The sequence below is a fragment of the Nerophis lumbriciformis genome, linkage group LG19 (genome assembly GCF_033978685.3).
Source record: "Nerophis lumbriciformis linkage group LG19, RoL_Nlum_v2.1, whole genome shotgun sequence".
Lineage (NCBI taxonomy): Eukaryota > Metazoa > Chordata > Actinopteri > Syngnathiformes > Syngnathidae > Nerophis > Nerophis lumbriciformis.
Genome location: NC_084566.2, coordinates 19,859,441 through 19,872,828, shown reverse-complemented (window position 1 = coordinate 19,872,828; position 13,388 = coordinate 19,859,441). Strand labels below are relative to the sequence as shown.

Here is a 13,388-nt window from a genome sequence, read left to right as displayed (position 1 = left end):
ATATTTTGAACCCAAATTAGATAATCTCTCACGGCACAGTAGTTGAAAAACACTGATTTGTTTGCCCCACATAAAACATAAACAGTGGTATGCATTAGGTAAATTTGTTTTAACTCAAAAACTCTCTCTGACTGAATCAATTAACATATATCATTCAATTATTTCCTTTTTTTTTTGCAGACTCATCACGATTAAACTAAGGTAAACAAGTATTGACATTGGCGATACTGGTCATGTATTAATTATTTGATACTGAAGTCTAATGAAAAAGTCACCGTTAATATGCTTGCAAACGCAGCTGTGCAGCGGCGTCTCTTAGTGGTGGATTCAAAGAAGACACCATTACGTTTAAAGCGACTTTATTAGTAGCCAACAAGGCTGCAATATACAAGGTGGGGAATGGAAACGCGTTTTTCTCCCATCGAGTCGTCACTTTGAGCTGGTGTACTTGGTGACCGCTTTGGTGCCCTCGGACACGGCGTGCTTGGCCAGCTCCCCGGGCAGAAGCAGCCGCACGGCGGTCTGCACCTCCCGGCTGGTGATGGTGGAGCGCTTGTTGTACTGCGCCAAGCGGGAGGCCTCCGTGGCGATCCTCTCGAACAAGTCGTTGACGAAGGAGTTCATGATGCTCATGGCCCGGCTGGAGATGCCCGTGTCCGGGTGAACCTAAACACCCAAAGTAAGCCATTTGACTCTTAAAAAAAACAAAGTTGCAATGTTTGTTACCTGTTTCAACACTTTATAGATATACATGGCGTATGTCTCTTTCCGCTTCACCCTTCTCTTCGCCCTTTTTTCACCGGAACTTTTGCCCTTCTTCTTAGAAATGTCATTAGACATGTTTAAATGTGATTTTCGTTCACTATAGCAACACTTTTGACGCGTTGTCTTGGAACAATTATCACGTTGCCGGTCCACACCTTATAAGGTGTGGGTCATTAGTGGCTAATAAAGCACACCTTGTGATGGTTTGCGTGGGGTGGCGGAGTTGGTGACTTTTTTTCAGTTGTTTTGTTCAAAATATAAACAAGGAAACTGTTTTACCCATCATTTGTATTAAGTAGTTTCATCCACTAGGAGGCAGACATGTACCTCTTATAGAATGAACTGGAAATCTCATGTAAAAAAATATAACCCAACTAGAGCCGCAAAACTTTGTTTGAGCCCTAAAATGACAATAACACTACTTTTAGTTTAATATATGCTATAGTATTTATGAAATCAAACACTAGACAGAATATGACATTCGGTCATCTCCAGCTTGGTAGTATCCATCCATCCATCCATTTTCTACCTCTTATTCCCTTCGGGGTCGCGGGGGGCGCTGGAGACTATCTCAGCTACAATCGGGCGGAAGGCGGGGTACACCCTGGACAAGTCTTCACCTCATCGCAGGGCCAACACAGATAGACAGACAACATTCACACACTAGGGCCAAGTTAGTGTTGCCAATCAACCTATCCCCAGGTGCATGTCTTTGGAGGTGGGAGGAAGCCACGCAGTCACGGGGAGAACATGCAAACTCCACACAGAAAGATCCAGAGCCCGGGATTGAACCCAGGACTACTCAGGACCTTCGTATTGTTAGGCAGACGCACCTACCCCTTTTTCACCGTGCTGCCCAGCTTGGTAGTATTTTTCCGCAAATACTGTGTGTTTGTTCTGGAAATGTATTTCCACATTTTATTTTTTTGTTGTTTGCTATCTTCTCCTCACATATTAAGCACACAGATGAACCAACCTTGTCAACAGTAAACACAAATTAAACTGTCCATGTAGCATTAAATGTTTTATTTTCATCAGAAATGTTTCTTTTTTTGATTTGTCCATTGCTAATTTACTGGGGGTTGACCACTAAAAGCAATGCAATTGCTTGTCAGCAAAAGATGACGCATCGAGGGGTCTTACGTACATTTCGATTGACAAAATATTGCAAGATCACAAAGTCTAAAATAAAAACGGCTACATTAAAATAGACTAACTAAATAAAATAAAATAAATTAAAATTAAATAGCCATTATTTATTTACATTTTTTAAAAGCCAAAGGGAGCCAGGCTGGAGGCATGAGAATGCGGCTCCAGAGCCGTGGGTTGCAGACCCCTGTTCTAGACCAGTGGTTCTCAACCTTTTTTCAGTGATGTACCCCCTGTGAATTTTTTTGTAATTCAAGTACCCCCTAATCAGAGCAAAGCATTTTTGGTTGAAAAAAAAGAGATAAAAAGGTAAAATACAGCACTATGTCATCAGTTTCTGATTTATTAAATTGTATAACAGTGCAAAATATTGCTAATTTGTTGTGGTCTTTCTTGAAGTATTTGGAAAAAAAGATATAAAAATAACTAAAAACTTGTTGAAAAATAAACAAGTGATTCAATTATAAATAAAGATTTCTACACATAGAAGTAATCATCAACTTAAAGTGCCCTCTTTGGGGATTGTAATAGAGATCCATCTGGATTCATGAACTTAATTCTAAACATTTCTTCACAAAAAAGAAATCTTTAACATCAATATTTATGGAACATGTCCATAAAAAAATCTAGCTGTCAACACTGAATATTGCATTGTTGCATTTCTTTTCACAGTTCTTTTTGACAGACATTTAAAAAAAATCTCACGTACCCCTTGGCATACCTTCAAGTACCCCCAGGGGAACGCGTACCCCCATTTGAGAACCACTGTTCTGGACCAAACATCACTTCATATTCTCTACTGCTCGCTAGTGTTACCATATCTGACTTATTGTGCTGAAATATGGGGAAATAACACAAAAGTACACTTCACAGTGTTACAAAAAAGATCAGTTAGAATAATACATAATGTTGGATGTAAAGCAGAGGTCCCCAAACACCGGTCCGGGTACCGGTACCGGTCCGTGACGCATTTGCTACCATGATAAACCTTCTGAATGTATTTCATCCAACCATTCATTTTCTAGATACTCTTACTTTTCCTTTCTTTTATTGTAACTGGATCTGCGTATGTTCTGCAACTGTATCTGCGTACTGTTATTTTATTTTATTATTTAGAGAATTTTCTTTTTCTTTTCCTTTTTCCTTTCTTTTGTTTGTAATTGGATTTGTGTATGTTTTGTGTGTATGTTTTGTAACTGGATCAGTGTATTATTATTTTACTTTGAACTTTTGAAAAGGACCCCAGGAAGACTAGCCTGACGTTTGTGCGTCGGCGAATGGGGATCCTCAATAAACAATAAACAATAAACAAACAATCTCACCATATGAAATATAACTTACTTCACAAATTATTCTTTATTTATTTTTAATATTATTACTTATGGAGTATCCATCCATCCATTTTCTACCGCTTGTCCCTTTTGGGGTCACGGGGGGTGCTGGAGCCTATCTCAGCTGCATTCGGGCGGAAGGCGAGGTACACCCTGGACAAGTCTCCACCTCATCGCAGGGCCAACACAGATAGACGGACAACATTCACACTCACATTCACACACTAGGGCCAATTTAGTGTTGCCAATCAACCTATATTGTGAATAAATTGAGAACAGGAAGTGAACAAAAGTTTTAGCAACTGCTATGTAAAAGAAAGGGGGTAGGATTAAATTAGCTCTGCTTCTTCCCACTCCTTTTCAAACATGTTGAATAGAGAAACTGGAGATTGTGATGTATCATGTTGTATGCATGCATGTTCCAAATAAACACAAACTCAACTCAACTCTTTTCTGACCTCTTCAATGGAGGCGATATGCTACACTGCCTTCTTGAGGTGGATAACAACATTTCCTTTGCAGCCGTTCAATGTTTTTTTCCTTATTTGACAATGATAACCAGGGTTGGCCCTATCATTTTGGTCTTTAATATTATTATTGTTATTAGAACCCTGAAGGGCCACCAACTCACTCTAAATCTAACATATTTGCCCCACATACAGTAACACACTAAGTATGTTTACCAAAATATTGACCTCATTTGGTTAAAACTGGCTTTTTAAAACTCAAGTAAAACGTATTAAATCATTTTGCATGCAGAATGCTTCCTTTAATGTTTCCAAGATTTTTTATGGAAAAAACTTTAATGTTTTTTTTCTGATTTATCTGCTTCATGTAGGATTATCATTGGTGGATAATAATTATCATAATAATTTATCATTATTATAAATATAACTGGACCTACTGGGGATTGAGCCTCAAATGTCTTTAAAAACTATGACCCCTCTGTTTGGAACTACAACCAAAGTTCTTTGAACACACCACAGTTGGCGCTGTGTTTGAATGCGTAAATATAATCTTTGATGACGTTATGACAGTGGTGTGCCGTCTGGGCCAGCAAGGCCTTCTCTGCTGGCCTGACATAACCAGAAATCATGATCATAATTAAAGATACAATTATTTTTGTATTTACTTTCCCTAAATATCTAAAAGTATTCATATTATCTTCATGTCATATTATGCTCGTTCCAGTGCTGTTGTTTTTAGTTTGTATCCAATCAGAATTCAGCTAGCTTATGTTTCTATGCTGTACGAAATCTGCCCGAGGCCTTCAGAATCAACAATGCGGGCACTGTAAGCGAACGGGGACATACAGTGATAGACAGTTGCAATAGCCAATCAGATCAGGAGTTGTTGTCAGTAAGGCCTTCTAGATGGCCTCACGTCAAACGTGACATTTACACGTCCTGTGATTGGATACTCATCGGGACTGTTAGCGGATGAATTTCAGAACACATAGATTAGAAACTGTTAGAGCAATAGCCAATCAGATCACAAGTTGTTGACAGTAGCCTATCTAAGTAGCCTGATGTTAACGAGACTGTGATTGGATACTCACTTGTCATTCCTAAGTGAGTATCCAATTCACAAGTTTCAATTTAGCAAGAAACGGGAAGTGTTGCGCCGTAGCCAGACCAGGACAGCAGAGAAGGAGAACAAAACGTTGATTAGGTGGCAGATATCTATTTGCAAGGCCATTTTCAAGAAGGATATTTAAAGAGAAAGTAAATCTTGTCAGACGATGTCGGCCAACCCCGGAAGCTAGCTCAGATGCTCTGGCGATGGAATGGGAAAATGCTCGCCCTTTCCACTCGAATAAGCCGATGACGGGGGGGGGGGCTTATACGGCGTCAAATAGGTCTATAAATTTTGAGTTCAAATATTTTATTTTTTCACTTTTAATATGTTTTTTTACAATTAAAATGTTGACAGTTCCACACAAGATATGTTTTAATTGCTGATGCGTTTTAAATGTTTTTTAAATGCGCCAGAAAATAACCCGTTTTGTACACTGTTGATGTGTTTCAATGCTCAGTAGGGAGTAAATGTGTTGCTGTATTGTATTTCTCCAGCAATGGTCATGTGGTGACATAAATTATGGTATTTTGAGAGGTAATTATTGAAGTCTGACATCACTGAAGACCTAGGTGGGAAACACACGACCCCGCCGCTGCGTTATGATGTATGTGTTGAGTGAACAGTGAAGTGTTCCATGATGGGTTTGTGGCTGCCAGAAGGAATAAAAAATTTTGCATTTTTTCAAGGGGGTGCAGGTAGTGTCACACATTTCTAATTTGATACAAACAACCTTATTCTTGAACTTTGACAACAACATTGGTTTTATCTGAACTTTTATGACAATGTATTCAATAACTGACAGATTTAAGTGAGTAAAAAAAATCTTCAAGTCTTTATAAAAGCCCAGGCCACGATCATGTGGTTGTGGCTCTAAACAACCGCCTTTTGGTTTATAATGCGACGGGCGCTACCCATAAAAAAGAGCTACCTTAGCTACTGTACTGCACACGCATGTACAATAAAAAACATTAAAATGAACTACTTTGTATCGAATTGCCTCGTGTAGACTTTGTCATTTGTGCTATAAGTTATTTTCAGTTGTTTGTTTTGTTGTCTTCTGACTAGTAAGCATGTGGACACTTACTGCGTGAGGACGTTCACATTGTGTATTAACAGACAATAAGCACAGCATGTAGACTATTACAGTGTGAGGAAGTTCACACTGACGCAAATAATACATTTTCGTTTTCATTGCTGGTGTTTATAAAGGAATAGCAACTTGGAACTTTTTTTGGTAAATCAGCTCATTTTGACACAACACCAGCCCTGATGCTAAACGTTGAGTTTATTTTGACACCAAACGTTCACTGGCCCACCACTTTGAGTCCCACATATTTAATGAGCCGGATGTGACAGTGGAGGCGTGGATAGCGGTGGGTCACTATGGCGTCGTCATATAATTTGCATAATAGACTTAGACTTAAATTTGAACTTTACAGTACAGATACAAACTACATTTCGTTGCATTAGCTCATGGTAGTGCAGGATAAAAAATCAATAAGGTGCAGATATAAATAAATAGATTACTGTACAGATAAATATATTGCACTTTTGCATATGCATCCACGTTTATGGATGTATGTTATATTGTCTTTATATTCCAGTGAGTTAATCCATTTTTGGGGGGAATTGAGGGGATTATTATGATGCGTTCGAGAGTCTTACAGCCTGAGGGAAGAAGCTATTACAGAACCTGGAGGTTCTGCTACGGAGGCTGCGGAACCTCTTTCTAGAGTCCAGCAGTGAAAATCAGTAATGATGCATAAAAAAAGTTATACTTATGTGTTATTTATTAGTATTATACATGTTTCTTGCTGCTTATATTGTACATTGTATTTCGTTAAAAATGTTTCAAGTTTCTAGAGACTTCTCAATTTTTTTAAATTACTTTTTCTTTATTAAAAATAACTAGCAACACATCTAGCATCTTTTCTGGTGTTATTGGGACTGCACTCGTGTTTAGAGACTCTTTCATCTGTCGCTCGATGTCCGCGATGAACAGCAAGAGCTGCAATGAGCTGCAACAATACATATATGTAATGATAACTTGAAATACAAAAGAAAGCAGATAAATGGAGGGGAAGAAAGAGAAGCCAACTATATTAACCTTGTAGATTGTTATAGTAACAATAGGTTAAGTTTTGTCAGTGTGCCATGTGTTACCCAGTTTCCTATAGGGCAACAGCGTTGATATATGTTGATCCTCATTTTTAAGGTGCGGAAGCTTTTATTTTGTCGTGGCGGGACAATTACTGTATGTGTAGGCGAATTGATTGATTGATTGACTTTTATTAGTAGGTTGCACAGTGAAGTACATATTCCGTAAAATTGACCACTAAATGGTAACACCCGAATAAGTTTTTCAACTTGTTTAAGTCGGGGTCCACTTAAATTGATTCATGATACAGATGTATACTATCATATATACTATCATCATAATACAGTCATCACACAAGATAATGATCAGGGTGTATACATTGAATTATTTACATTATTTACAATTCGGGTGGGGGGGAGGGGTTTAGGTTTGGTTGTTATCAGTCATCAACAATTGAGAACAGAGAAATGGATATTGAAACAGTGTAGGTCTGACTTGGTAGGATATGTACAGCAAGTAATGGACACAGGGAGAGAGAGAGAGGGATCAGAAGGCATAAGAAAAGTATCTACATTTGATTGTTTACATTTGATTATTAACAATCCAGGGAGGGTGTTAGTTTAGGGTTGAAGTTGCCTGAAGGTGTACTTTTATTGCGGTTTTGAAGGAGGATAGAGATGCCCTTTCTTTTATACCTGTTGGGAGCGCATTCCACATTGATGTGGCATAGAAAGAGAATGAGTTAAGACCTTTGTTAGATCGGAATCTGGGTTTAACGTGGTTAGTGGAGCTCCCCCTGGCGTTGTGGTTATGGCGGTCATTTACGTTAAGGAAGTAGTTTGACATGTACTTCGGTATCAGGGAGGTGTAGCGGATTTTATAGACTAGGCTCAGTGCAAGTTGTTTTACACTGTCCTCCCCCCTGAGCTAGCACACTTTGGAGAAGTGGGTAGGAGTGAGGTGGGATCTGGGGTGGAGGTCTAGAAGTAATCTGACTAGCTTGTTCTGGGATGTTTGGAGTTTAGATTTGAGGGTTTTGGAGGTGCTAGGGTACCAGGAGGTGCATGCGTAATCGAAAAAGGGTTGAACGAGAGTTCCCGCTAGAATCCTCATGGTGCTTTTGTTGACCAGAGAGGAGATTCTATAGAGAAATCTCGTTCGTTGGTTGACCTTTTTGATTACCTTAGTTGCCATTTTATCACAGGAAAGATTAGCCTCTAGAATGGAAACTAGGTAGGTGACCTCATCTTTCCTGGTGATAACAATGTCACCCACTTTTATAGTGAAGTCATTGACTTTCTTCAGGTTGATGTGGGACCCAAACAGGATGGATTCCGTTTTACCCAAGTGTATGGATAGCTTGTTTTCAGCGAGCCAGGTGCAAGTTCTACAGAGTTCAGCACTGAGGATTTTCTCCACCTGTGACTTGTCCTTGTCTGATACCAGCAGGGCGGAGTCATCCGCAAACAAGAACAATTCACAGTCGCATGCCGATGACAAGTCGTTTATGTATACTACGAACAGTAAAGGCCCCAATATACTGCCTTGGGGGACTCCACAGCTCACTGAGAGGGGGGGAACATGGTGCCGTTCACCTCCACCACCTGTTCCCTCCCCTCCAAGTAAGATTGCATCCAGCTCGATGAGGTTTTGTCAAATCCGATTGCTCTGAGCTTATCCAACAGTATAGCGTGGTCAACAGTGTCAAAGGCCTTCTGAAGATCCAGCATGACCATGCCGCAGTATTTGCCCGCGTCCACCTCATGTTTGATGTGGTCGGTCAGATAGAGAAGGCATGTGTCAGTGGAGTGGTTAGTTCTGAAGCCGGATTGGAATTTGTACATGAGTTTATTGGTGGCAAGGTAACCATCGACCTGTTCATAAACTATTTTTTCCATTACTTTCTAAATGAAACTGAGAATAGAAACAGGTCGGTAGTTGCCAGGTTCCAATTTGCTTCCTTTTTTAAAGAGGGGAGTTACTCTTGCTATTTTAAAATCTTTTGGTACTTGGCCTTGTGAAATTGAGAGGTTTATTATGTGTGTGATGATTGGGGCAATGATGGAGGCAGAGTCCCTGAGGAATCTGAAGGGGATATTGTCAAGGCCGGTGGCCTTGTTTGGGTGGAGCGCGCTCAATTTTTTAAGCACCTCATCAGCTGTGACCATTTCTAATTTGAAATCAATGTTGGAAACCCTGTTCTATACTAATGGCCTTCATCTCAGCTAGTATTTATGCAAGGGCATTTGCAGGAGCTGTCACTCACATTCATTTGCAGCCATTGGTTAATGGTTTACATGTTTTTCCCCAGCAGAAATTAACACGCTGTGTTAAGTTCATGTTTAAAAGTCTCAATGCTGTAGTTGGTTGCACAGTACTCTCAGGAAGTTCGAAATGTCTTCTTTTTGAGGAGAAATTGCAATGTATGTTGTATTTATCTTTATTGATTTTACTGGATATCCCTAATTAACATCTACCTTAGCACTATAATCTCTCTGCATACTGTATAATTATTTAATCAAATGTTGGATAACCTAGCAAATACTCAGTCAATGACTTCATTCACAGACTGTAAGCTTCTAAGTGGACTGCATCCCACTTACCTGCACTGACGACATGCCCTCCAACTATTTGCAGGTTTCTGCTGTGTCTGGCTTGTTAAAATAGCTGAGAATAACACCTTATGAGGGCTATTTATATTCTGAAGGGAAATTGAACTGTTTTGTATCACTCCCGTATAAAAAAAATGTAGCTGAGTGCATTACGAATAATTTAAGACACCCACAAAAACTACATTCTCTATGTACAATATAAGCGGTGGGAGGCGTAATGATGCCTTGTTCTTTAAGTTAAGACAGTCAGTTGTTCCCTGTATATACAACTTATGCTTAAAACTGTGTCTGTCCAGGGGAGAGCAGAGGAAAATGGACCAGTACACGAGCGTTATACAAATGCACCATGAGAGAGAAGAATCCTGCAGAGGAAATTACTTTCAGCAGACATCCGCCTACCGAGTGCTCTATAAAATACAGTAGGTAAGTGTTGAATAAACACATTAAATGAGTTTCTGTATCACGACCTGACCACCACAGCAGTGTAACTTGAAAAAAGAGCCCAATATTTGGACACAAATGCAATTCTATTTTCAGATTATCATACAGGAATTTTTTTTAATGTTTTACTTGAATGCATGTCATTAATTTGCTCAAAACACGTCAACTGTTTTATCTGAAGTCCAGTCATTGTTGTTTTGAAGTAACATTTTTACAGCGAGCATTGAATGAGTTTCCTCACTCATCTTTGCTCTGATGTATGCATTGACCTGATCACTGACCAAAATAAATTGCCCGCTTAATCTGTGTATATACTGTGTACATGATTAATGCATTATATTTTTGCAATTAATCACAGGAGATACAGTGCATCTGGAAAATATTCACAGCGCTTAAAATTACCACATTTTGTTATGTTACAGTCTTATTCCAAAATGGAATAAATTCATTTTTGTCCCCAAAATTGTGAAGACAATACCCTATAATGACAAAGACAATGTGAAAATGTTTAAATTTTTTTTATTTAGCAAATTTATTAAAACTAAAAAAAAAAAAAAAAAAAAACCCATGCACATAATTAATCACATCCTTTGCTCGATACTTTGTTGATGCCCCTTTTGTAGCAATTACAGCCTCAAGTCTTTTTGAATACGATTCTACAAGCTTGGCACACCTACTGTATCTTTGGGCAGTTTCGCCCATTCCTCTTTGATTCCTCTTTGTAGCACCTCTCAAATTATTTCGGATTGGTTGGGAAGTGTTGGTTTTCATCCAGGATGTCATCGTATTAAAAAAAAACAAACTTGAGGCTGTAATTTAGGACTGTACAACTAATCCACATCGAATCGACATCGAGGTTTTAATTAGTGTGATAAATAACTGCAAGTGGCGGAGGTTTTTTTTTGTCCGCTGTTACTGGCATTTAAGTGACAGACATGTTCATCAATCAGAATTATTGAGCCTTGCGCCCTTTGCCCCCCCCTGGCCAATCAAAAGTGAGTAAGGAAACAGCAAGTTGGTGTGCACTGCAGTTGAGGCAGCCAGTACACTAATAACAAACAACTTTAATGATGACTAAGCCTGGGTCGATAGTCAATCAATTGAACAATAAATGAAAATTAAGTGGAAATACTTTGCTGGCATTAATAAACTGCTATGTCTGTGGGTGAAGAAGAGGAAGAGGTCTCAGTCTCTGCATTGCTCTCAGCACCTGAGCGTGTTTATTTTACAGTAGAATTAACTAAACAGAGTGAGCCCTCTTCTCAGTCTTCACAACGATGTTGGTCTTGGTGGGCGGACAGCATGACTGCTAGCTTACACACACAGGAAGCACGACAGACAGAGAGCCACGCTACTGACTAGTGAGGAGATTCGCAACGAAACAAAAATTAAGTAGAAAAAATTTGATTACAAAGCCAAATGTCCTGTTGTGACAATAGTTCTGCTTTAAATTGGATTGGCAATATGAGCCCATCAACACCTACAAACGAGCGAGAATGCTGTGACCACGTGATGGCAACAAAATAAACACAACCCGACAGTTTTTTCAAATAGAAAAAAAATGCACTTTAAGATGTTCAATATTTATTTAGGGCGCATTTTTCTTGCAAAGATGAGTCTATTTAATTTATTTGCTTGTTTATTTGTTTAGAATAAATACAAGTTATTTAACTTCCAATTACAGTACAATGGTAAATAATTCTACATGAGTGAGAAAAACAAGTGTATATGCTTTTAAATGATTACTTGCATTATTATTATATATTATGATTACATTATAAACACTGTATTGTTTTTATCAGTTATTTCTTCAGTTTAAGAGCATGATGTAGACACAAACTCTGGGTCTGTCTGCATAAAGCCAAATAATATTATTGCATAATATTGTTACAACGTGTGGCACCTTGAGACAAGAATATGTTGATTGTCAGTCTAAAAGTAACATGTTTTCTTTCAGTGGTTTGCAGTTTTATGCATTTATATGTATGAAATATAGAAATCCCGAATCGAATCACAATCGCATCTTTGGCGAGAAAGACCGCATTTAGTCTTTTTTTCAAAATCGTGCAGCACACTGTAATTGCAGCCAAAGGTGCATCAACAAAGTATTGAGCAAAGGCTGTGAATACTTATGTGATTTTGTTTAATTTAAAATTTTCAATGAATTTACAAAAATATCTTTTCACATTGTCATGGGGTATTGTCTGTAGAATTCTAAGGACAAAAATGAACTTATCCTATTTTGGAATAAGGCTGTAACATAACAAAATGTGAAAAAAGTGCAGCGCTGTGAATACTTTCTGGATGCACTGTATTACGGTTAGAATATAATTAAAAGTCAGTGTTGCATAATAACCAGACCTTTTAACATTTAACACAAATCTTGTGTTGTCGCCTCAAATATTCACAGTGCTTGTTGATTGATACACACCGTGTTAAGCTGTGTATTCCTCCATCCCCTTAAAAACCAATTACCGCTGCAAAGTCCACCATGCTAGTCCTGCAATCTGCAATAACAGCGACACCAGCTTGTATGAAATTGGAATTAAAGTTTAGTCATGTTTTCACAGGATAATGTGATAATGATATAATACTACTGGCATATGCATTCAAAATTATGTTATACTTTTTAGCAGTATGACAATTTTGAATTTGCATATGAGTAATCCCTGGCTTTTGACGCAAAATTAATTTTGTAGATAAACTGCATATGGCATATGTAGCGGTTGCTATGGTCTGTGCTCTTGGTTACCAGACAGAATATTGATTTACTCCCCTTAAGGCTGTGGTCATATCCTTGACAGTTCACCCATTGTTATGTTGATTCTATATCCCTGGGGTTGCCAGTGAATTAAACGTGTGGTCCTTGGAGGAATGAAAAGGTTTCGCAGAATGCCACAGTGAACTTTTAACCTGCATGAAATTGCCCAGTTGTGTTACCGTTGAAGCCTGAAATTTGCTGTTCCCTGACACACAGCCAGCCGTAATAAATGTTGAGTGGCTTTTGGGATTAGGCCAAGGCTTCCGACTGCTTAAACATGGGAATATTTTACCGCAAGAATATTACGCTCAAGAAATGTGAACGCAAAATAGGAAAACCTGGAGCACAAACATGTTGCTGGCATGCAATGGAAAACAATCACACAGCCAAGGTGATGTCCAGATTGAGAGATTTGGCGTGTGAGCACTCACACACAAGCAAAGCAGCCATTCAGCAGTGGGATGGATCCAGACTACTAAAGAGGAGGAGGGAGTGAGAGAGCAAGAGCAGGGGGGAGCGTCGGTGGGAGTGTGAAAAAAGCCAAGCGAAAAGCTCCACACAGCTGAATATATATCTATATGTTCGCATGCGTAAAGCTGGACGTCTCTAGAGTGGCTTTAGAGGCTATTCTGGCCAGGGGGGGGTCATAAAGC

At 38.9% G+C, this 13,388-nt stretch overlaps 1 protein-coding gene across 1 annotated transcript; it reads right to left on the bottom strand.

Moving 5' to 3' along the window:
• Nucleotides 1-360: 360 nt before the first annotated feature.
• Nucleotides 361-945, bottom strand: h2bk1 (H2B.K variant histone 1). Its single transcript, XM_061979890.2, has 2 exons — nt 727-945; nt 361-666 (listed from the first exon to the last, which is right to left on the bottom strand). The coding sequence occupies exons 1-2, from the start codon at nt 838-840 to the stop codon at nt 430-432; spliced, it is 351 nt and encodes a 116-aa protein (XP_061835874.1). The 5' UTR covers nt 841-945; the 3' UTR covers nt 361-429.
• Between the last annotated feature and the right edge of the window lie 12,443 nt (nt 946-13,388).

Bases quoted from the DNA above. Each gene is read 5' to 3' on its own strand.
- h2bk1 (XM_061979890.2), bottom strand. From the start codon at position 840: ATGTCTAATGACATTTCTAAGAAGAAGGGCAAAAGTTCCGGTGAAAAA. The intron at 667-726 runs GTAACAAACATT...TTGGGTGTTTAG, and splicing joins TCTATAAAGTGTTGAAACAG to GTTCACCCGGACACGGGCAT.